The sequence below is a fragment of the Vulpes vulpes genome, chromosome 10 (assembly GCF_048418805.1).
Source record: "Vulpes vulpes isolate BD-2025 chromosome 10, VulVul3, whole genome shotgun sequence".
Taxonomy (NCBI): domain Eukaryota; kingdom Metazoa; phylum Chordata; class Mammalia; order Carnivora; family Canidae; genus Vulpes; species Vulpes vulpes.
In genome coordinates this window covers 53007246-53030926 of record NC_132789.1, presented here as the reverse complement: position 1 = coordinate 53030926, position 23681 = coordinate 53007246, and the positions used below count along the sequence as shown (strand labels likewise).

Here is a 23681-nt window from a genome sequence, read left to right as displayed (position 1 = left end):
ACTCAGTCAATTAAGTGTCCAACTCTTGATCTTGGCTCATGTCTTGATCTCAGGGTCATGAGTTCAAACTCCACACTGGGCTCCACATGGGCATGGAATATAAATATATATTATATATTACATACATTACAGATTACATATATATATATATATATGGAAAAAGTTACACACACACACATATATATATATATGTAAAAAGCTCCTTAACCTACTTCTTGACAATGATCTTTTGGATATCAAAAGCACAAACAACAAAAGCAAAAAATTTTTTCTTTTTTTTTTTTTAAGATTTTATTTATTCATGAGAGTCACACACAGAGAGAGAGGCAGACACAGGCAGAGAGAGAAGCAGGCTCCATGCAGGGAGCCTGATGTGGGTCTCGATCCTGGGTCTCCAGGATCACATCCTGGGCTGAAGGCGGTGCTAAACAGGGCTACCCAACAAAAGCAAAAATTAACAAGTGAAACTAAAATACTCTGCACAGCAAAGGAAAATCAACAAAATGAAAAGGCAACCTACAGAATAGGAGAGAATAGGGCAGCCCAGGTGGCTCAGCGATTTAGCACTGCCATTAGCTCAGACGTGATCCTGGAGACCTGGGATCAAGTCCCATGTCAGGCCCCCTGCATGGAGCCTGCTTCTCCCTCTGCCTATGTCTCTGCCCCCAACCCCCTCTGTGTGTGTGTGTGTGTCTCTCTCAGGAATAAATAAATAAAGTCTTAAAAAAAAAGAATGGGAGAGAATATTTGCAAACTATATATCAGATTGGACTTAATATCCAACATATACAAGGAACTCCTACAACTGAATAGCAGAAAAACAAACAATCCAGTTTTTAAAAATAGGGAGAGGACATGAATAGACATTTTTCTAATGAAGACATACAAACGACCAGCAAGTACATGCATGAAAAGGTGCTCAAAGTCATCAGGGAAATGTAAATCAAAAATTACAATAAGATACCATCTCATATCTTTTAGAATGGCTACTATAAAAAATGAGAGAGAGAACAAATGCTGTCAAGGATGTGGAAAAAAGGAAACTCTGGCACACTATTGGTAGGATTGTAAATTGGTACAGCCACTATGAAAATAGTATGAACGTTCCTCAAAAAATTAGAAATTGAACTACCATATGAGCCAGCAATCCCACTTCTGGGACTCAAAGAAGTGAAAGAAATATCTGCACTCCCACGTTCACGGCACCATTTACAATAGCCAAGACATGGACACAACCTAAGTGCCCATCGAGGTATGAAAGTGCCATCGAGGTATGAAAGAAAATGTGGTCTGTGTATTGTGTATATACATACAAAAGAATATTATTCAGCATAAATAAAGGAAATCCTACCATTTGTAACAACATGGAAGGGCTATACCGGCATTAGGGTAGGTAAAATAAGTCAGACAGAAAAAGAGGGGATCTCTGGGTGCCTCAGTGGTTTAGTGCCTGCCTTCGGCCTAAGGCGTGATCCTGGAGTCCTGGGATCAAGTTCTGCATCAGGCTCCTTGCATGGAGCCTGCTTCTCCCTCCGCCTGTGTCTCTGCCCACCCCCTTTCTGAGTCTCTCATGAATAAATATATAAAATCTTAAAAAAAAAAAGAATACTATATGTTCTCACTTTTTTTTAATTTAATTTTTTAAAAATAACCTCTACACCCAACGTGGGGCTCGAACTTACAACTCTGAGAACAAGAGTGGCATGTTCTTCCAACTGAGCCAGCCAGGCAACTCTGCGTGATCTCATTTTTATGTGGAATCTAAAAATAGCAAATTCATTCATATAAAGGCACCTGGCTGACTCATCAGTAGAACATGCATGCAGCTTTTGATCTCAGAGTTTTGGGTTCGAGCCCCAACATGGGTATAGAGACTACTTAAAAATAGAATCTTTTAAAAAAATAAACAATAAAAAACATCAAACTCAGAAACAGAGAACAGAATGGTGGTTGCCAAGGGCTCAGAAGGGGGACATGGGGAAGTAAGTCAAAGGCTACAAACTTTCAGTTATAAGATGAATAAGTTCCAGGAATCTAATGTACATTATGATTATTATAATTAAAAATATTACACTGTGTGGGATCCCTGGGTGGCGCAGCGGTTTGGCGCCTGCCTTTGGCCCAGGGCGCGATCCTGGAGACCCAGGATCGAATCCCACGTCGCGCTCCCGGTGCATGGAGCCTGCTTCTCCCTCTGCCTATGTCTCTGCCTCTCTCTCTCTCTCTGTATGACTATCATAAATAAATAATAAAAAATAAAAATAAAAAAAAATTACACTGTGTATTTGAAAGTTGTTAATTATAATACAGCTTTAATGTTCTCACCATAACAATAACAAAACGTTACTGTGTGAGGTGAAGAATGTGTTAACTACTAATTCTATGTGTTAACTACTAATTCTATTCTATGGCAGATGCTTTGCAATATACACATATATCAAATCATCACATTGTACACCTTAAACTTATACTAAATGTCAATTACCTCAGTAAAACTGTAGAAAGAAAAAGAATAAAGTAGGAAACTCAAACTTCTCAATTTCAAAACTTACTATGGACCAAGAGTAAGCAAAACAGTGTAGGGGCACCTGGTGGCTCAATCGGTTAGGTATCTGCCTTTGGCTCAGGTTATGATCCCGGGGTCCTGGAATGGAGCCTCATATTGTGCTCCCTGCTCAGCAGGGGGTCAGCTTCTTCCTCTCCCTCTCTCTCCTGTGTGCTCTCTCAAATCAATAATCTTTTTAAAAAAGACAGTGTAGTATTAGCATAAGGACAGACACATAGATCAATGAAATAAAATTGAGAGTCCAGAAATAAACCTGTCTATGATCAACTAATTTTCAACAGAAATGCCAAAACCATTCAATGGAGAAAGAACAGTCTTTTATAATACATATGATGCTGGGTCAACTGGCTAGCCACATTCGAAGAATGAAATTCAAGACCTTTCTGACACCATATATAAAAATCAACTCAAAATGGAGCTAAAACTATAAAACTCTTAGAAGAAAACATAGAAGTAAACCTTCGTGGGGATCCTTGGGTGGCTCAGCGGTTTAGCGCCTGCCTTTGGCCCAGGGCGCAATCCTGGAGTCCTGGGATCGAGTTCCACTTCGGGCTGCCGGCTTGGAGCCTGCTTCTCCCTGCTCCTGTGTCTGTGTTCTCTCTCTCTATGTCTATCATGAATAATTAAATAAATAAATCTTTAAAAAATAAAATAAAAAAATAAAATAAAAATGGGAACATCCCATCTTTAAAAAAAAAAAGTAAACCTTCATGACTGTGTTAGGCAACGGTTTCTTAGACATGCTATCAAAAAAACAAGCATCAAAGGAAAAAACAGATAAGCTATCATCAAAATTAAAATACTTTGTGCTCCAAAAAGTATTATCAGTAAAGTAAAAAGATAATTCAGAAAACAGAATGGTGCCTGGGTAGTACAGTCGGTTAAGCATCAGACTCTGTTTCAGCTCAGGGTTGTGAGACTGAGCCCCACATGGGACTCTGCACTCAGCACAGAGCCTGCTTGAATATTCTCCCTCTCACTCCCTCTACCTTTGCCTGCACTCTCCCTACCCCTCAAACAAATAAATCTTAAAAAAAAAACAAAAAACAGGGAGGTATGTTTGCATATCTGATAAGGGTCTAGTATCTAAAATAAGTAACAAACTCTTAACATCTCAACAACAGAAAGACAAATGATCCAATTTAAAAATGAGCAGGGCGCCTGGGTGGCTCAGTGGGTTAAGCATCTGACTTTGGCTCAGGTCATGATCTCAGGATCCTAGGATTGAGCCCCATGGCAGGCTCCCTGCTTAGCAGAGAGGCTGCTTATCCCTTTCCCTCTCTCTTTGCCCCTCCCCCTGCTCATGCTCTCTCGCTCTTTCTCTCTCTCAAATAGTCTTTAAAAAATTAAAAAATAAAATAAAAATGGGCAAAGAATCTAGTCATTTCCTCAAAGAAGATATACAAATGACCAATAACCACATAAACAGGTGCTCAACATCATTAGTCATCAGGGAAATGAAAAGCATATCAAAAACAACCACAATGGAATGAATACTGCTTCACCTCCACTTGGAGAGCAGTAATAAAAAACACAGGATAATAGTAAGCGTTGGCAAAAGATGTAGAGAAGCTAGAGCCCTCATACATTACTGGTAGGATTGTAAAATGGTATACCACTTGGGAAAATAGTTTGGCAGTTCCTCAAGAAGTTAAACATACAGTTATCATATAACCCAAAAATTCTATTCCCAAAAGATGTTTTAATATATGTCCACACAAAAGCTTATACTGAATGTTCATGGCACCATTATTCATAACAAAAAGGGAAACTCAAAAGTATAACAACTGGGATGCCTGGCTGACTCAGTGCAGCATTCGACTCTTGATCTCAGGGTTATAAGTTCAAGCCCCAAGTTGGATGTAGAGATTACTTAAAAATAAAATATATATTTTAAAAGTATAACAATGGGGACCCCTTGTGGTGCAGCAGTTTAGCGCCACCTGCAGCCCAGGGTGTGATCCTGGAGACCTGGGATAGAGTCCCACGTCCGGCTCCCTGCATGGAGCCTGCTTCTCCCTCTGCCTGTGTCTCTGCCTCTCTCTCTCTCTCTCTTTCTCTCTTTCTCTGTCTCTCATGAATAAATAAATAAAATCTTTTTAAAAAAGTATAACAACTAGTAAATGGAAACAATGTAGTGTATTCATGATAGAATATTATTCAGCCATAAAAAAAAAATGAAATTCTGGGATCCCTGGGTGGCACAGCGGTTTAGCGCCTGCCTTTGGCCCAGGGCGCGATCCTGGAGACCGGGATCGAATCCCACATCGGGCTCCCGGTGCATGGAGCCTACTTCTCCCTCTGCCTGTGTCTCTGCCTCTATCTCTCTCTCTCTCTCTCTCTCTCTCTCTGTGACTATCATAAATAAATAAATAAATAAATAAATAAATAAATAAATAAATAAATAAATAAAATATTAAAAAAAAAGAAAAGAAATTCTGATCCATGCTACAATACAGATGAACCTTGAAAAGCTAATGCTGAGTGAAAAAAGCCAGTCACAAGACTATAGACTATGTGATTCTATTTATATGATATGTCCAGAATAGGCATAGAGACAGAAAGCAGTATTTGCTTAGGGCTGGGGGATGGGGTTGGAGGGAGGCTGGAAAGTGATATTAAAGGGTACAGGGTTTCTTCTGAGATGATGAAAATATTCTAGGAATGCCTGGGTAGCTCAGTTGGTTAAGCATCTGCCTTCAGCTCATATTATAATCCCAGGGTCCTGGGATTGAGCCCCATGTGGGGCTCTCTGCTCAGCAGAGTCTGGTTCTCCCTCTCCCCCCTGTTCATGCTCTCTCTTGCTCTCTCAAAAAAATAAATAAAGTCTTTTAAAAATATATTCTAAAATTGACTGTGGTGATGGTAGCCCACATCTGTAAATATACTAAAAATCATTTAATTTTATACTTTAAATGGGTGAGTCATGAGTTATGTGAATTACATCTTACTAAAAGTGTAAAGAAAAAAAAAGAAACAGAAAAAAAAAAGAAACAGCTGTTGTGAGGGCCCCCAATTCCAAAATACTGAGTCTCTTCAGGGACACTGCTGACACTCTCCTCTTTAAGGCCTCATCAGGCAGCCATGGGCTCAAAGTTTCCTTACTGAGGTTAGCAATGCTACTTATTATTTACTTCTTGCTTTCCTTACCACAAGTTAGCAATGTGAATTTGTCTAGATGGTTTGCTAAATGGCATATTTATCACAAGGCTTGATAACTGCAGTAAATTATACTCCAACTCCTTTACAATTTTTCAATTCTAACCTCTAAGTGAATAGGTAAAGGGGAGTAGGTGCTAGAAAACCACTCAATACTAAATAACTATACTATACTATATATATATATAATCTAAACTATGCTAAAATACTAGAAATAAAAATTTAAGTTGTGTGAGTTCTTTTGTTGATAATTATCCTGATAATATATTAATAATATGTGCAAGGGACAACACAAAAGGTGACATCTATAAACCTCTGCAGTTACAATAATAAAGCAAAATCAATGTAATACTTGATCTTTAAGGGATGCGTAGGTGGCTCAGTGGTTGAGCGTCTGCCTTCGGCTCAGGTAGTAACCCTGAGGTCCTGGGATTGAGTTCCACATCAGGCTCCCCAGGGGAGCCTACTTCTTCCTCTACCCATGTCTCTGCCTCTGTTTCTCATAAATAAATATATAAATAAATAAACAAATCTTTTAAAAAATTGATCTTTAAAACTAAAATAACAGACCTGATTTTAATGTTACATAATGTGCTATCTTAGCAACACACGGTGTTTATGAAATAACATAGAGTCACCAACACACAGAAAAGTAACATAAAGGAGTAGATGAATTTAGCATCTGGGTTATCCCTGGGGTATCTCTTGGTATTTCTCTGCCCAATTTTGACAGTAAATGTACAAGTACAATGGTCAACGCCTAAAAAGGGCATGGTAACTATGCTCGGGCTCCTCAGTCATAACAGTCACCCTACCTTGTAAGGCATCTAGACAAGTGGAGATATTGGCCAAGAATCTAGAATGGAGCTTAGAGGGAGACAGTAAGTATTAGTTGTGACCTAGGGACTACCTGTAGTGGTAGAGGTTGTAATTAATTCATCTACTAATCTTAACTATTGTCAGTCAGTCCGCAGAAAAAGAAACCAAAGAGAATGCTGAGGAGTTGTTCTCACGTGGTATGAATTCATATGAAATGAATTCAAGAGGCAAAAGGAGTGCAGTGACCAGATATTCCCTTCAAGACCAAGGCATTCATTCCTCCAACTGCCTGGAGAGTTCCTCTAACTCCAGGAGTCTAGCAGCTAAACCCTCCTCAACAAACTGTATCAGGGGACCGAGTTCTCTGGAAGCAGTCCCTGAGATGGAGTTTAAGATGCAAGATACTTAACAGAAATTGATACCTATGAAGCAAAGGCAGCAGAAGCAAGACTAGAAGAAGTCAAACTACACGCATGTCTTTGACAATCAGGTACAACTCCCAGGAGCAAGTACTGCCTATCAGGGAGCTCCACGTTAGGCTAAACAGCTGGAATCTTTACCCAAACTTGTTCGGCCATTTGCAAGCTGACTGTAGAGGACTGTGATCTCAGGTAAAGCAGCTCTCTGTAGCTGAGGCAGATTTGAACCAGGTGAAAGTTGGAAACCATCCACTGAAAGCACTTCCTACAGCTGGAAAAGGAAACTTGTAGTTTGGAAACTATGTAGTTTCATTTCCATCTCTACCACAGAAACTGCCCCACCCAAGGTTATACCTTCTCTCCTCAGGTCAGCCCACATCTAATTCCAAATAACTCTTTTTTTTTAAGATTTTGTTTATTTATTCATAAGAGACACAGAGAGAAAGGCAGAGACATAGGCAGAGGAAGAAGCAGGTTCCTCGCAGGAAGCCCCACATGGGACTTGATCCAGGACCTGGGATCACGCCCTGAGCCGAAGGTAGACACTCAACCGCTGAGCCACCCAGGCGTCTCTAATTCCAAATAACTCTTAAATATGATACTAGCTCCAAAGTTCCCAAAAGGATTGACTGAAGTCTCCAAGGCAACTCCATCAGTTCAATCTCTCTGCCCTCCAAATCTTGCATCCCTTACTCTATTACAAGTCTTGTTCCTCAATAAACCTTCCACAAGCCAATCTCAGAGTCCACTTCCCAAAAATATAATCTAAAAAACCCAATTCCTTAGAAAGATTCCATAAAGAAATAGCTATGGCCTACTCTGTTCAGTAACCTCATAGGTTATTACTTTATTTCAGATAGTGCAAATCCTTAAACTTCAGCTGTCTGTGGCACAATAATGTCAAGCCATCATTCTGAAATAAACAAAAAGTATACACCAGCATTTAGATTAGTAGAAAAAGATGAATATGTCAGAGATGCCAAAACTGAAATATTTAACTACTAGAGGAGCAAATAGTAGAGCTGTGTCAATCCTTAAGAAAATAAACCATTCAGGGCAGCCCGGGTGACTCAGCAGTTTAGCGCCACCTTCAGCCTAGGGCATGATCCTGGAGACACAGGAACGAGGCCCATGTCTGGCTCCCTGCATGGAGCCTGCTTCTTCCTCTGCCTGTGCCTCTTTTTCTCTCTCTCTCTGTCTCAAACCATTCATAACCTGAAAATGGGTAGAATAAAAAAAAATTTACTGAATCACATTCACCCATGTTATATACATCAAGGCTCAAAAGCAATAGAAGAATTAATTGCAGAATTGTTATCAAACAAAGTAGATTATTCTACATAAATTAGCGGTTCCTGAACTTATTTGAGTCATGGATCCCTTTGAGTATCCAATGAAAGTTATAAACTGTCTTCTTTGAAAAATGTCCATATCCAAGGGTACTTGGGTGGCTCAATGGGTTAAGCATCCAACTCTTGATTTCAGCACAGGTCATGATCTCAGGGTTGAGGATCAAGACCCATTTTGGGCTCCATGATCAGTGGGGAGTCAGCTTGATATTCTTTCTTTCCCTCTTCAGCTGCCCCTGCACCTCCATGATCTCTCTAAAATAAATCAATCTTAAAAAAAAAAAAAAAAAAGAAAAGAAAAATGTCCATATCCATTTGTAAAATCTGAAAATAATTTCAGGAATTCATGGATCCCTGAAAGCTATTTACAGATGCCAGGTTAAAAGCCCCTGATCTATATCAGGTTTATAAAAGTAAAATGACATTTCTCTAAATCATGTTAACTTAAAAGGCTAAAAAATGCTAAACAAAATAATGCAGCTGAATAAACTATATTATTATCTGTTACTTATTTTAATTGCTTTATTATATAAGAAATACATAGATAGGCTGTCATCATAAAATGATTCAAGCAATACAGACTAAACTAAACTTCCTTTTGGTCACCACTCATTCCACTTCCTCAGAGATTACTTATCAATTTTGTTCAAATCCTTTTAGATTTTTCAATACCTTTTCAAAAACTTACATAACTATTAAAATGTATAGAATTATTTTGGGGTAAATATTTTAAGAACTAGCATTTAAAAACAACGAAGGTGGTGCCTGGGTGGCTTAATCTGATAAACATCCTGTTGATTTCGACTCAGGTCATGATTTTAAGAGTTGTGGAATTGTGGGATTAAGCCCTGCATTGGGCTCCATGCTCAGCAGGAAGTAGGCTTAAGATTGTCTCTCTCCTTCTCCCTCTGCCCCTTCCCCACTCTCTCAAATAAATAAATCTTTAAAAAAATAAAAATAAAAACAACAAAGGATAGATACTAGTGATTTTACTAACATCAGCGAATTGCAGTATTGCTGAGCTTAATGATATTTTCATGTAACTCTTTCCTGAATCCAGTCTATCCATTTAATTTGATTTGACCCACAAGTTCCAAATCCAATTTGGAACAAGCTATTGTATAAATGAAGCAATAAATTAATTCAACCAACACTACCATGCACATTCTATGTAAACCAGTGTGAACACAATGGAGCAATGGTTCCCAAACGTTTAAATCTGGACAGCTTATCAAAAGTAAAGATTCCTAAGTCCCATTCCAATCTTAGTTAACTAGAATTTCCAAGGGTAGAAGCACAGAATCTGTATTTTACCAAAACTCCTCAAGTGACTTGAGTAAAGTGTAAAGCAGTCAGTGCTGGAAATCACGATTATGAAAGTCACAGAGGGGCACCCAGGTGGCTCAGTCAGTTAAGCAACCCACTCTTGACTTTGACTCAGGTCATGATCTCACAGTTGTGAGATCAAGCCCCGTGACCAACTCCATATTCACTACAGAGTCTGCTTAAGATTTTCCTTCACCTTCTCCCTCCACCTTTGCCCAGACTAATGTATGCTTGCTTTCTTGCTCGCTCCCTCGCTCTAAATCAATCAATCAATCTTTTTTAAAAAAGGAAAAGGAAGTCATGAACAAGTTCACAATTCATTTCCACAAAGACTTCTTAAGGGGTCATTTATGAAACCTACTAGGTGTGGTACTGGATATTGAACATATTGCAGGATGCAGTTCTTGCCCTGGAAGCACTTGCAGACTGGAAGGGAAGATAATACCTGTAACAAATTAAAACACAAACTGAAAATGGAAAGTGCTGTCTCCTCACTAAAATTTATGCTCCATGAAAACAGGAAGTCTGTTTGAATAAAACACTGCCATGTCTCCAATGGTTAGACCAGAGTCTAGAACAAAATAGGTAATCAAACAACTGCTGATCAATGCATAGGACCAAAGTGGAAGGAAAATTTAATTTCAACTAAGCAGATAAGGAAATGGCACTTTTTAGAATGGAGGAACAGGCTTTTAAGAGGCAGGGAAGAAGAGAAATAGAACTAAGAATCACAACCCCCTATAATATAAGAAACTCCAAGCTGACTTTGCATACATTATCAAATTTAACTGTGATATAAATTTTCTGAGACAGTATTGTGTCACCATTTTATGGATGAAGAAATTGAAGCACAAAGAGGTTAAGTAACTTGTCATCCAGGATTATACATCTGGAAAGCAGCATAAGGCCTTCAAGGTTCAACCATGCTGTAGTATGTATCACGATTTTCTTCCTTTTTCAAGGCTGAATAATATTCCATTGTATATATCTACCACACTTTGTTTATCCATTAATCTGTCAATGGACGCTTAAGTTGCTTCTACCCTTGGCTATTAAAATTAATGCTGCTGTTAAACATAAGTGTATAAATACCTATTTGAGTTCCTGCACTCAATTTTTTGGTTATATCCAGAAGCAGAATTGCTAGATATGATAATTTTATGTTTAATATTTTTGAGAAACTGTCATACTATTTTCACAGCAGCTGCACTACTTTATACTCCTATGAGTGATGCACAAGGGCTCCAATTTCTCCATATTCTCACTAGCATTTGTTATTTTCTGTGTTTTTAATATCTGACATCCTAATGGGTGTGAAGTGATGTCCCTTGTGGTTTTTATTTGCATTTCTTCTTCTCGTGCTTATGGGACATCTACATACCTTCTCTGGAGAAGTATTTATTCAACTCTTTGACCTATTTTTTAATCAGGCTGTTTTTTGTTGTTAAGTTGGAGTTCTTAATATATTCTGGACATTTATCCTTTACTAGACATGTTGATTTTCAGTGGCCAGGAGGTTATCCATTTAGAAATAATTAATAGGCAAATGTACTTGGTGATCTTGAATTCCAGAGGGAGAAACAACATAGATTTAATAGTTATATTATTTGCACAATGATATTTATATAGTGCTTCCACTGTATAATATTAGTTTATTTAAAATCTCACAAAAAAAAAATCTCACAAAAATCCTGACACTTTTACAGATGAGAAAACTAAGGCAGACCTTCTGACTTCAAATCCCAACATTATTAGTTGGAAGTGTTGGATGGAAGCAAAAAGATGCTGGCCAAGCTGATAGAGTTGTGGGCGCCTTCCCAATCCTCCAAACAGCTCAATTTTTCTGCTGCAAAAACTAGAATACCATCTGAGATTTAATTTGAAAATGAACAGAGTTGCTTTAAACAAAATTTAAACCACTACATTATATCTCGTGTCATAAAACAATTATTAAAGTTATAGAAATAAATAAGATTGCTAAATTAGAAAGCCTGGGACAAAAAGGTACATCCTACTTTTGTGGGATAAGAAAAAAAAGAAGGTAGGCAGAAAGAAAGCCAGAATGTTGAAGTAACTGAAACCTAATTAGTATTTCAAGAGGAAGATACAATAGACTATAGAAAATTCTATACAGAGTTCATGAAGGATAAAGACTGGAAAAAGGAGACTAAGCTTGGCAATCATGAGGTCACTGGTGACCTTTAAGAGATCAATTATAGTACAGTGAATAAAAGCAGAAGTCAAACTGAAAGGGCTTCAGATATGGGGAGAATGTTGAAGAAGGAAAGGTAACAAATAGAGAATACTTTCAGTAATTGTATATTAATAATAGAAAACACTTACATAGCACTAATAAGTGCTAGGCTCTGGTCTAAATATTTAACATATTAATTAATTTATCCTCAGGGGCACCTGGGTAATTCAGCCGTTAAGTGTCCAACTCTTGATTTCAGATCAGATCATGACCTCAAATCAGGGTCATGAGATGGAGCCCCACCTCAGGCTTGTCCCTGGGCATGAAGCCTGCTTAACATTCCCTCTCCCTCTCTACCCCTCCCCACTCCATTCACCCTCTTCCCTACTCAAGGGTACGCACAGGGCGCTCGCTCATGCTCTCTCTCTCTCTCTAAAAAGAAAGAAAGAAAGAAAAAAAGACAGGTGCCTGGGTGGCTTATTTGGTTAAGTGTCATTCTCTGGCCCAGGTCATGATTCCAGCATCCTGGAACCAAACCTCTTGGAAGCCCTGCTTCTCCCTCTCCTCCCTGCTCATACTCTCTCCCTATGTCTGTCGCTATTCTCCCTCAAACAATAAAATCTTAAAAAAAAAGATAATTTATCCTCAAAACAATGGTTGGTATCATCATTCTGTCCATCTACAGGTAATGAAACAGACACAGTGAGAAGCCAGAATTCTGAGGCTACCAGCTGCATAGTCCCTGCACATATGAGATAATATTTAATATTATATAATATATATCCTACATATTAAGTAATATTAATTTAATATTATATAATATATATCCTACATCAGATTAAGTAGATACATGTAAATATATATGGTAGCAAAGAATAAAATAATATTGAGAGAAAAAATTAACAAGATTATTTTTCACAATAGAGAACCATAACATGAGTTTGAATTTTATATTGCTAACATCAACGTACGTACATGATACTTGCCAGTCATGTCAGTTTATCAGGTGTTGACAGGCTGGCTTTTCCTGAAAGTATTAATGCTGCAGGCTTCCATTCAATAAAACCTTGAATGAATAAGGGGAAAAATACAATGATCTCCAAGGCTTGCAAAGCCTTAATACAGTTCCCTGTTGTTTACAGACCATTGATAATGAATGGATAGACCAAAATCCATTTTGTTGATTGGCTCTATCATATGTTTATACCTAAAGGAAGCAATATTTTTTAAAAAAACAAAGAGAAAAAAGAGATTATATGAAGGTAACAAAACTGTTCTAAAGACAGAAATCTGTAAAATTTATTCTGAGAAAAAAGGATTAACACCTGGCAATATTTCTATCATCTTCCTGCCTGCCAATGTTACTCCTTTGAATCATTATGGACTAGAGTATTATGGGGCATAGCAATGTCAATACAGAAGAAATTTCATGAAGGGTTAATCTAACTTATAAGCAATAAATTGTGTTTTCAAACTTTATAATAATATTAGACATAATTTTAATGTTTTTTATAATTAGAACTATATCTTAGAATTATATCAAAATACAATACATCCAGCTGTCCCCATTTCTTCTGTTAATCACTTCCTACTTTTTGCCCCATAGTAACTACCTCTATTATTATGAAATATTATGTTAAATGCTATTTTACATGTGTATCCTAAATTATGTACTCAAGTATAGAAATTATGTTCTATTTGGTACAGAACATTAAAAATGTTAAATATAAATTTCAAAAATGAGTAAATGAACAAACATTTAGAAAATTATATGTTGGTATTACATTCAGACAAATGTCTTTTGATGGTGATAAGACAAAGAATTTAGATATTTTTGCATAAGACCTTTCCAAAACACAGGCACACTTTCTTTAAGTGGTAAGAGAATAATTTTCCTTGAAATCCATTAATAAACCTAAAGATAGGTAAGAAAGATGACATGGTCCATAGCATTTTTGTAATATGTATTACATAATGTTTTGACTGCCCACAGTAAGTTTAAAAACACTGGTAACACTAATAACGATAATTATTTTTCTATAGCAGTGTTTCAACTTGGCTGTACAAAACAATTTAGGACCTTTTTTAAAATTCTGAAGCTGAGTCTTCATTCTCAATTAATTTGGGGTGAGTTCTGGATGGACACTGTCTTTTAAAAAATCTCCCCAGGTGATTTTAATGTGAAACTCACTATTCTTTCCTTTAAAATCAAATTTTTGGAGCATAATTCACATTCAATAAAATTTACCAATTTTAAGTATACAAAATTCAGTAAGTTTTGATAAGTAAGTGCAGTCATGCAACCACTACCATGATCATGACATAGAACATTTCCATCACCCAAAAACGTTTTCTCATACCTTACCCTGGACCCTAGCAACTACTTTATGTCACAATAGCTTCTGCTTTCTAAAATTTCATTTACATGGAACTATGTTGTAGGTACTCTTTTTGGTCTAGGTTCTTTTATTCAGCATAATGCATTTTAGACTCATTCATGTTTCTAGGCTATCAATACTTTGTTCTTTCTTATTGCTGAATAGTAGTCCATTGTATGGATATACAATTTATCTATTTACACATCCGATAGACATTTGGAATATTTCCAGTTTAGGGCTATTCTGAAATAAACTGCTCTGAATATTCAAGTCTTTTTATGAACAGATATTTTCACTTCTCTAAGTAAATATCTAGGAATAGGGTTGCTGAATCTTATCATTAAGTATATTATTAACTTAATATGAAACTGTTTTTCAAAGTGACTGTATCATTTAGCATCCCTACCAACAAGGTAAGAGAGTTGCTCCACATCCTTGTTAGCACTAGTATAGCATTACTTTTAGCTATACTAGTGCGTATGTATGTAGTAATATCTCTCTGGTTGTAATTTGCATTTCCCTAAGGACTAAATGATAATAAGTATACAAATAACTGTTCTTAAAGCAAGAAAAGCACTAAGATTAAGGGTATTTTATCTTTTGATTCAATAGCCCATTATTAAATAAAGTAACAATGTTAATCTGCCTGTATACCACATTCACCAGTTTTAATGGGAAACAAGCAAATGACCAAAAAACATATACACATAAAACTTCCAAAACAGGTTTCGTAGAGAATCGTAGAGTCAAGTACCCACTCAGTTTATAACCACTTACCTACAAAAAATGTCAACATAATGTACTCCTTAGACACTTAGGCTTTAGTGTCCACCTTGGGTTTCTATTCTAACGTAGGAAAATATTTTGGAATGAGGTCCACTAAAAGCAGGTAAACAGTTATTTATTGAGACTTACACAAAACAAGTGACTAAATATTCAATGAATGAGGGGCTCAGTCAGTTAAGCATCAGACTCTAATTTCAGCTCAGGTCATGATCTCAGAGTCATGGAATCAAGCCCCCACATCAAGCTCCAACCTCAGCACTGAGTCTGCTTGGGATTTTTCTCTCTCCCTTTCCCTCTGCCCGTGTCCCCACTCTCACATACACACTCTCTCTAAAATAAATAAAATCTTTTAAAAAATTCAATGAGTGAATCAAGAACTAGTTAATAATAAGTTTCAAGGGTATTTTTTAATCTATCTAATGTTTTAAAAATCAGACACACCCAGAAATTACAAAATGCCAATATATCTCCTAGGCTCCCATTACATATAAATCAATGAAGAGATATGTCCATATTACATAAATATTAAAAAATCATTTGGGACGCTTGGGTGGCTCAGCAGTTGAGCATCTGCCTTTGGCTCAGGGCATGATCCCAGAGTCCCAGGTCAAGTCCCCCCACATCAGGCTTCCTACTTGGAACCTGCTTCTCCCTCTACCTATGTCTCTACCTCTCTTTCTGTATCTCTCATGAACAAATAAAATCTAAATAAATAAATATTTAACAATTTACTCGTTTATTTAAGGAACATTTACTGAACACCAACATAGGGCATGTCACATTATGCATTCTAAGGGGGTAAAAAATGCTTTCAATGCTGAAAACCAAAAATTAATCAGTTGGCTACATATGATTATAAAAAGTAACAGTAAGTTAGCAGATGATAACATAATGCTAAAGCTAGTATTAAAATGAGTGTAATTTCCCTGGCATACTAGTTCAATGACAAGCTAAAAGAGGCCAAGAGGGATCCCTGGGTGGCGCAACGGTTTGGCGCCTGCCTTTGGCCCAGGGCGCGATCCTGGAGACCCCAGGATCGAATCCCACGTCGGGCTCCCGGTGCATGGAGCCTGCTTCTCCCTCTGCCTGTGTCTCTGCCTCTCTCTCTCTCTCTCTCTCTCTCTCTCTGTGACTATCATAAATAAATAAATGAAAATTTAAAAATAAATAAATAAATAAATACATAAATAAGGCCAAGAAACATACTGCCTGTATCAGGAAAGAAACAAGCCTATAAATAAGCTAGAAGGTAGAAAATATACAGAAAAGTGATCTGGAATGAGTTGTAGTCTAATATCAAACACTAATTCTAAGCCATATTAACTTGGATTTGGAAACAGAGTAAAACAAGGTTCATATGCTTTCAGGGTAACCTATTTCCAAAGACAAAAAAAACTCCTACAGTAATCTGTTCATCCATGCATATATACCGAGTGCTGTATTGCAGTCATCATTTATAAAAAAATGACAGGTTTAACCTTTAAATAACCACCTACTTGTCAAAAAAGTTCCACATGTACTAAAAATACTAAATAATATCAATCATGCAAATCAAATCAATTAAATTGAAGTAATGTTTACCTAATAAAATGAATGTGATTTCTAATTTAAGCCATATCCAATGTAAAAAAGTTTAAAATTCACATGAAACTGTTATACAATAAGAAATAAGTATGAGAAGCTGTTATGAATTGAGTTATGTCCCTCTAAAAATGGTATGTTGAAGTTCCTAACCCCCAGCACCTCAGAATGTGACCTTAGTTGGAAATAGGGTCACTGCACATGTAATTAGTTAAAATGAGGTCATACTGGAGTAGGGTGGGCCCCTAATCCAATATGACTGCTATCCTTATAAAATGGCCATGTGAAGATAGAGACACATAGCAAGAATGCCATGTGACAACAAAGGCAGAGATTAGAGTTATGTGCCAAGGAATGCCAGCAAACCCCCAGAAGCTAGGAAAAAGCAAGGAAGAACTCTCCTATAGGTTTCAGAGGGAGCATGGCTGTGCCACATCTTGATTTCAGACTTCTGGCCTCCAGAATTGTAAGCCAATAAATATGTGTTGTTTTAAGCCACACAGTTTGTGGCACTTTATTACAGCAGCCATAGGAAACTAATACAGCATTTCAGTATCACTTTTGTATTCATTCATTAATTTACTGACATATTAATGCTTTGATTTTTAGAAGTTATTCTCTAAGGTATAATACAGTAAACTTGACTGGGTACAGTTCTATATATTTTAACATATTTACATATATTTATATAACCATCATCATAATAGAATACTGATAGTTAAGTCTTGATTTTTAATAGCCATTGTTGAAACAACATAAATGAAATTGTTTCACATAGGCATAAGTAAATTTCCAGCCCTTTCACTTCAAAATTTTAGAGTTTGTACTCAACTTCAATAATGTATTTTTTTAATTCCTAAAATGGAGATAATCTCTAAAATAAAATCCACTATCTTTAGTTTATTCATTATCTTTCAAATCCAAAGCTCTAATCACTGAATTCTACTCCTGAAACCAATATTGCGCTGTATGTTAATTAACTAGAATTTAAATAAATTTTTTTAATCTAAAGCTCTATCTTTGAGAAAATCACCTTCAGTAAGAATTTATCTAAAGCTTTCATTTGAAGAAAATAAGTCACCATTCTTCACACAAAACAGATAGTCAACACAGAAGATACACACATGTAACATTTCACACTACTTAATGCTATCAATTTATTAATATGCACAAGTATGAAGTCTTCCCATAGTCTTCTAATACCACATGAATACTAAAATCCAGCTTCACTACTTTTTTTTTAAGTTTTATAACACTGAGAAGTCATTCTTAACCTTCACTATTCAACAAACATTCATTAAATATTAAGATGTATGTATGGTGCATTGGGAGGGAGGTAGAAAGATAGAAATTACTGTTTAAAAAGAACTAGTGTGGTTTTAAAACTTGGTAAGTTTCTACTCTAAAAAATGTTACCACTTACCCCCTAAAGGCATGCGGCTACCTTCTGTGCTGGAACAGCTTAAATATAAATTCATTGTTTCCCCACATGAAGTTTTATTATTATTTTAATAGCTATTCTAACTTAAAAACACAATGCTACAAAGCTTTTTAGGTGAGGGTATTTTTTGTTCCCCCCCAATACAGATCAAAACAAATTATACATAAAAATCAACAACAGTGGGCAGCCCGGGTAGCTCAGCGGTTTTAGCGCCGCCTTCAGTTCAGGGTGTGATCCTGGAGACCCAGGATCAAGTCCCATGTCGGGTTCCCTGCATGAAGCCTGCTTCTCCCTCTGCCTGTGTCTATGCCTCTCTCTCTCTGTCTCTCTCCTGAGTGAATAAATAAAATCTTAAAAAAAAAAAAATCAACAGTAATACTTGTCACAATGTACTTCACAAAAGTTATGCTATAGAAAAATTTCATAGAAGTTCATTGATAATATACAAGTACTCATAATTATAAGCTTTTTACTTGTTATTTAAGCTATGAATAATTTTCTGAAATGGATCTTTTAATTATTGTCTTTGTAATTATACTTTTTCCATATAAGGTAGTACATTAGCATTGGGGCTCTAATCTTGGAAGACTATCCAAGGACAAATTACACTTGCTAGAAACTGTATGGACTAAAAAAACATGGGGTTCTGTCAAAGTCAACAGTCATAATCTGTGAAAATTTCTGGGTAAATACATAAATTACAATATATGAATATATATAATATACATAAGATATATATACTAATATATAATTTATATAGCTAAGATATACCAGCACAGAAAGCCCATCTAATTTTTTAAAAATCTAAATATCCAAATAAACATTTCTGCATTTAAGAAAGAAAAACCGTTAATGTTTAAAAAAAAAAAAAGCACAATTGCATTTATTTTTAACAGCATTTAGTTGAGATATAATAGACAAATGTCCTGGATCACCCACAAAATCTGATTTCATTTGGAATTTGACATTATAGTCACTTACAAAATATATACCCTTTTAAAAATTTTCCGGTACCTCATCTGTCTCCTTAAGTTAGAAAATTCTTTCAAATTATACATTCCAATTGAGCAAAAGGAACTGAACAGCAAAAGGAATTAGTATAAGGTGGATATCCAACAACTACAACCTAGGTTTAGACATAGAGCATTGTCAGACCACCTAAAGACCCCTGGGTACTTCTTCTTAGTCATGTTAATGCTTCTTTCCCCTAAATTAATCCAGATTTCCCTGAGAAGACACAAACCTACTTTAAGTTTTACCAAACACAGATAAATTAATTTAAAATATGAGTTGCAAAAAAGGGTCAACATCTTAAACTATTAGTAAATTATAATTATTCCATTCTTATACCATCTGCAGACTCCTAAATAAGTATTTTTTTCCAAAGTTTATACTACTGCTAATTTCCATGGGCTTCTTAAACAGGTTAGAAAGCAAATACCTAAAACATCTGAACTCTATTACCGTCATAATACTGAGAGATCAGACTATAAGTCTATTCACACAGCTTTAAATTTACAGATGTCCATGAAAAGACTAATTTACAATTTTCCCTTTTTTAAAAGGAACAATACTTCTGATTCTACTGTTATGTAGAAGAAATGTATCCTTTGAGGATAACAACCTATAGTTCTCCCATTTGTTTATATCAAGCTGGGGAAGTTTCAGTTCTGATTCAAAATTTGATGTTTTCTACACAGTACTTGCTTTTCAGTAAGTCCATTACTTCCCATTACCAGATTCCATGTGGAAAGTAATCGGAAGTTACAGAATGTAATATACCTACTCTTTCCACATGTCTTTTTGTTATTGTCTATTTTCCTTCAAAATTTTTGTTTTGTGTTGTGCTGTTCTCTTCATTTTTAAAAATTTGGTTTTTTAAAATTTTGAGGTATTTTATTTTCTCCATTTAAATACCCTTATGAATTCTTTCCTTAAAAGGATATTGCTATAAACATACCCTAATCTCATTTCCTTTCTAAACCATCAGCCTTCAATAACTTCCCAATTCTGAGGTTATGACTCTGGTTTACAAACAGCAAGGAAATATGTGGCATTTTAAAATTAGCACCACTGAGCAATTAAATTGAGTTTAAGTTATAAACGGAAGAACATGATTACTATCTTCCTATATACAAATCACTTTCTCACTCATCTCTTGGCAATACTTTTATAAAGCCTATCATCTAGATTAAGTCACATACATTTTTAAGAGATGAGAGATGAGTCTTAATGTCACGTATTAAAAGGTGATTCAAAAAAAAAAGGTGATTCATGCCAACATACAGAACTCAAAATGCTACAGAATAGAATACCCTTCTCTTTCACACTCATTAGCATAAATGAAGATAAGAAAAATAAAGATTACACAGCTCACAGTTCTCAAATAGCATTATCTAAAAGTCATAATTCATTCTCCTACCTTCATCTATGAAATCCACAGTGAGAATCAGAAAATGTGCTTATGTGTCTTTTCTCCAGACCTCACAATTCCCATCCAAGAGCTCATTACCCCAATAAGCATGCCAACTGTCATATCATGAAAGAAAAATACCTGATTTAAACATGACCTGGATCATCCACAAAATCTGATTTCATTTGGAATTTGACATTATAGTCACTTAAAAGATATACACCCTTTTAAAACTCTTCCTGTAGCTCATTTGCCCTCTCAAGTTTGAAAATTCTTTCAAGTCCATCCCTTACTATAAAAAGACTGCTTAAATTGACATTTTTCTATTTAAAATATTTTAAACAAGAATTATAAAAGCTGATCAAAACTCATACAAAGTTTACAGACTAATAGACATTCACCTTCATATTTTTAATATTTAGTACTAAAGCTGAACACTTTAATTATCTGATTATTCAACTCATTCTTTCAAAAACACAAATGCACAAAGGACAAGCTAGCCTTTTCCAAAGAAAACTTTCTCAATCCACTGTCACTGTTTTCTGACACAGGATGAATTTAGATAAATTTACATTTCACATTTGCAAAACAAATTGTGATATACTGTTGTTTAAAAAGAAACAGAGGATTCAATGATTCTCAATAACCAGAAGTAGATTGCTTTATATGAAACACCACAATGCACCACTCTTCAAAAAAAATTTTTTTCAAATATATTAGTTTTACCTGGGGGAAAGAAAGCTAGATGTCTGGCGTGCCTGTGTATGTGTTCCAGTGCTTGTTTAATTCTAAAAACAACCCTTCTCCAACTCCTTTCAAAAATCAATATTTTTTCAATAAATATGAGCATATACAGGGCAATAAAATGCATAATATGCACTTCCAGAATGTTACAATAACCCAAATAGAAAAAAAATTCAGTGTTTTAATTTTCTACACATCAATTCAATGTTAAACAATGTCATTTTTCCCCTTTCTCCCTATTCCACTATTCAAGTCTTCTACTGTATCTGTGTATTTAGTAGGATTAACAAATTGACTAGACGATCCGGAGGAGTAAAAGAAATCATTTTTCACTTTTCCACAACCAAAAAAGATAAAAACAAAAGCAAATCCGAAGACTCATTAAATGAGAAGCATTTGAAAAACCCAACGTAACCAGCTTTTGATTTACCCTAGTCTGACAAGGAAGACAGACCCCACCCCCACTCCAGATTGTGTGGCTTTTTTTTTTCCTTGGGTGGGGGTGTAGAGAAGAGAGCTGTCACATTTCCATCTTCGGTTATTGTTAAGTCCGCAGCCTAGATTCCCAAGTACCACTGGTCCAAGGGAAAAAAAAAAAAAATTAAGGCAGATAATTTTAATTGTCTGAAATGCACAGTATTTTTTTTTCCAATTTTAAAGTTAATTATACCCAGCTTCAATCTGCTAAATCTGCAGATTGCCTCTGACAGCCTGTCCCTCAAACATTCCCTGTAAGGCTGCTTGCTCCAGATTCACTAAGAATTTTCTTCTCTCCAAACTTAAAATTTTAAAAACGCATTTCTGAAATTATTGCATCCAAAGAGGCATTCCTTTCCATCCTTTTGCCTTTGGTATGGAGTGTAGAATAAAGAGTAAAAAAAGAAAAGAGAGATCTATTTGCTCTTCGAACAAAAAGAAATGGGGTAGAGGGCCAGTGGGGGAAAGAGCAGCAGTGGACCTGAATGAAATGTTGAGAAAAGTTTTTTATGTGACTACTGTGTCCTTCGGCATGGGAACAAGAGTTGGACAAGAAAGCCTGAATCTCGGCCCCGGGCTCCGGCAGAGAGAAGGCACCTGCGGAAAAGAAGGCCAGGCACCAGAGAGGAGCCGGGCGAGCACCTACCGACTTGCAGCACGTTCTCCACCGAGCCGCTGTCCAGCAGACGGATGCCCCGGCGGAACGGCAGCCCCTCGCCGCCGCCGCCCACCGCTCCGGCCGCTGTGCCCAGCCCGGGGGATGACCCCGCCGCGGCGGCCCCGGGGGCGGAGCTGGTCGGAGCGGCGGCCCCGGGGGGCGGCGGCGGCCCCTCCTCGGCCGGCGAAGCCCCCGCGGCGCCGCCAAGCGCTCCAGCGCCGGGGCCGCCGCGGTACTGGAAACTGGAGTACATGCAGATCTCCCGCTCATTCCGCGGGAAGGACCAGTAGACGATGCGGCGCTGCACGGGCTCCGGGATCCGCTCGAAGCGCTCCTCCACCCTCTCGTACGCCCACTTTTCCGCCACCGTCTTGGCGGCGCAGTCCAGCAGGGACTCCGGCTGCAGGTGGGGGCGGGCCCCGGGGGCCAGGCAGCTGCCGCCGACGCCCCCCACCCCGCCGCTGGCCGCCCCGGGCGAACCGCGAGGGTGGTGAGCCTGCGGGCTGGGCCACGAGCACAGGCGCTTAGCCGGAGAGACCGGCGACGGCGAGAGCAGCTCCTCTCGCTCACCTCCTTCCGCCATTGCTGGGAACTGACTGACTGAGGCGGAGGCGGCGGCGGCGGCGGCGGCGGAGGCGGCGGCGGCGGCACCGACTGCGGCGGAGACCCCGGCCACGGCCACGCGCCCCGCGCAAGCGCCCAACTGCGGCGCCGGGGGGCGGGGCGAGCAACCCCGCGAGCCGGCCGGCCCGAGTGGGGAGCCTGGGCCGGCCCGGTGCGCGCGCCGCAAGCGCCGACGAGGGCGGCCTCAGGACTAGCGTGAGGCGGCGCGCGCCGTCCGGGCCGCCACGGGCGCGAGAGGGGGCGGGAGCGAGCGCCGGCTGGTGGCGCGCGCCAGGCGCAGACAGCCCAGAACGCGCGCCGAGCGCTTGCGCGGGGCCGACGGCCACCTAGGGGCGAGGAGCGCCGCGCGCAGCGGCCGACCGGCGCGCCACGAGCCCACCTGCCGCCCGGCCAGGAGGAGGGCTGGACTGTGGGGCCAAGAGAAATGGCCGGGCCGGGAGCCCTCCGAGGAGCCGCCTCCGCGAACTTCTAGGCTTGCCGGGCACAGGCTGAGAGAAAGTTCGAAACCAGGCTGCTGTGGTAGAAGTAATGACAGGAGACCGCCGAGCAGAGGAGCCGGCAGAAAGATGCTGGGAAGACACCGGGGAAAAAAACCGGTAAGTTCGAGTGATGTAAACTTTCCTCACGCCGCAGTGACGTAGGATGAAGTCGGCGGTCCCCTCCAGAGCCGATCAAAGCTGCACCGGCCGGTGCCTGGACAGTGGGACGCCAAGGTCTCACCGCCCGGGCGGCTGCACCCTCCCAGGT

General features: G+C 38.3%; 1 protein-coding gene and 1 long non-coding RNA gene across 2 annotated transcripts in view; one reads left to right on the top strand and one right to left on the bottom strand.

Moving 5' to 3' along the window:
• ZSWIM5 (zinc finger SWIM-type containing 5) overlaps window positions 1-23090 on the bottom strand; it is a 204213-nt gene extending 181123 nt beyond the window's left edge. Inside the window, exon 1 of the mRNA XM_025991961.2 lies at window positions 22299-23090. Coding sequence (XP_025847746.2) covers window positions 22299-22893 — 595 coding nt within the window. The 5' untranslated portion in view covers window positions 22894-23090. The remainder of the gene's footprint in view (window positions 1-22298) is intronic.
• A 6-nt stretch (window positions 23091-23096) lies between these two features.
• Window positions 23097-23681, top strand: part of LOC140594203 (uncharacterized) — a 63835-nt gene continuing 63250 nt past the window's right edge. The window contains exon 1 of the long non-coding RNA XR_011994840.1: window positions 23097-23530. This is a non-coding gene — a long non-coding RNA (uncharacterized lncRNA). The remainder of the gene's footprint in view (window positions 23531-23681) is intronic.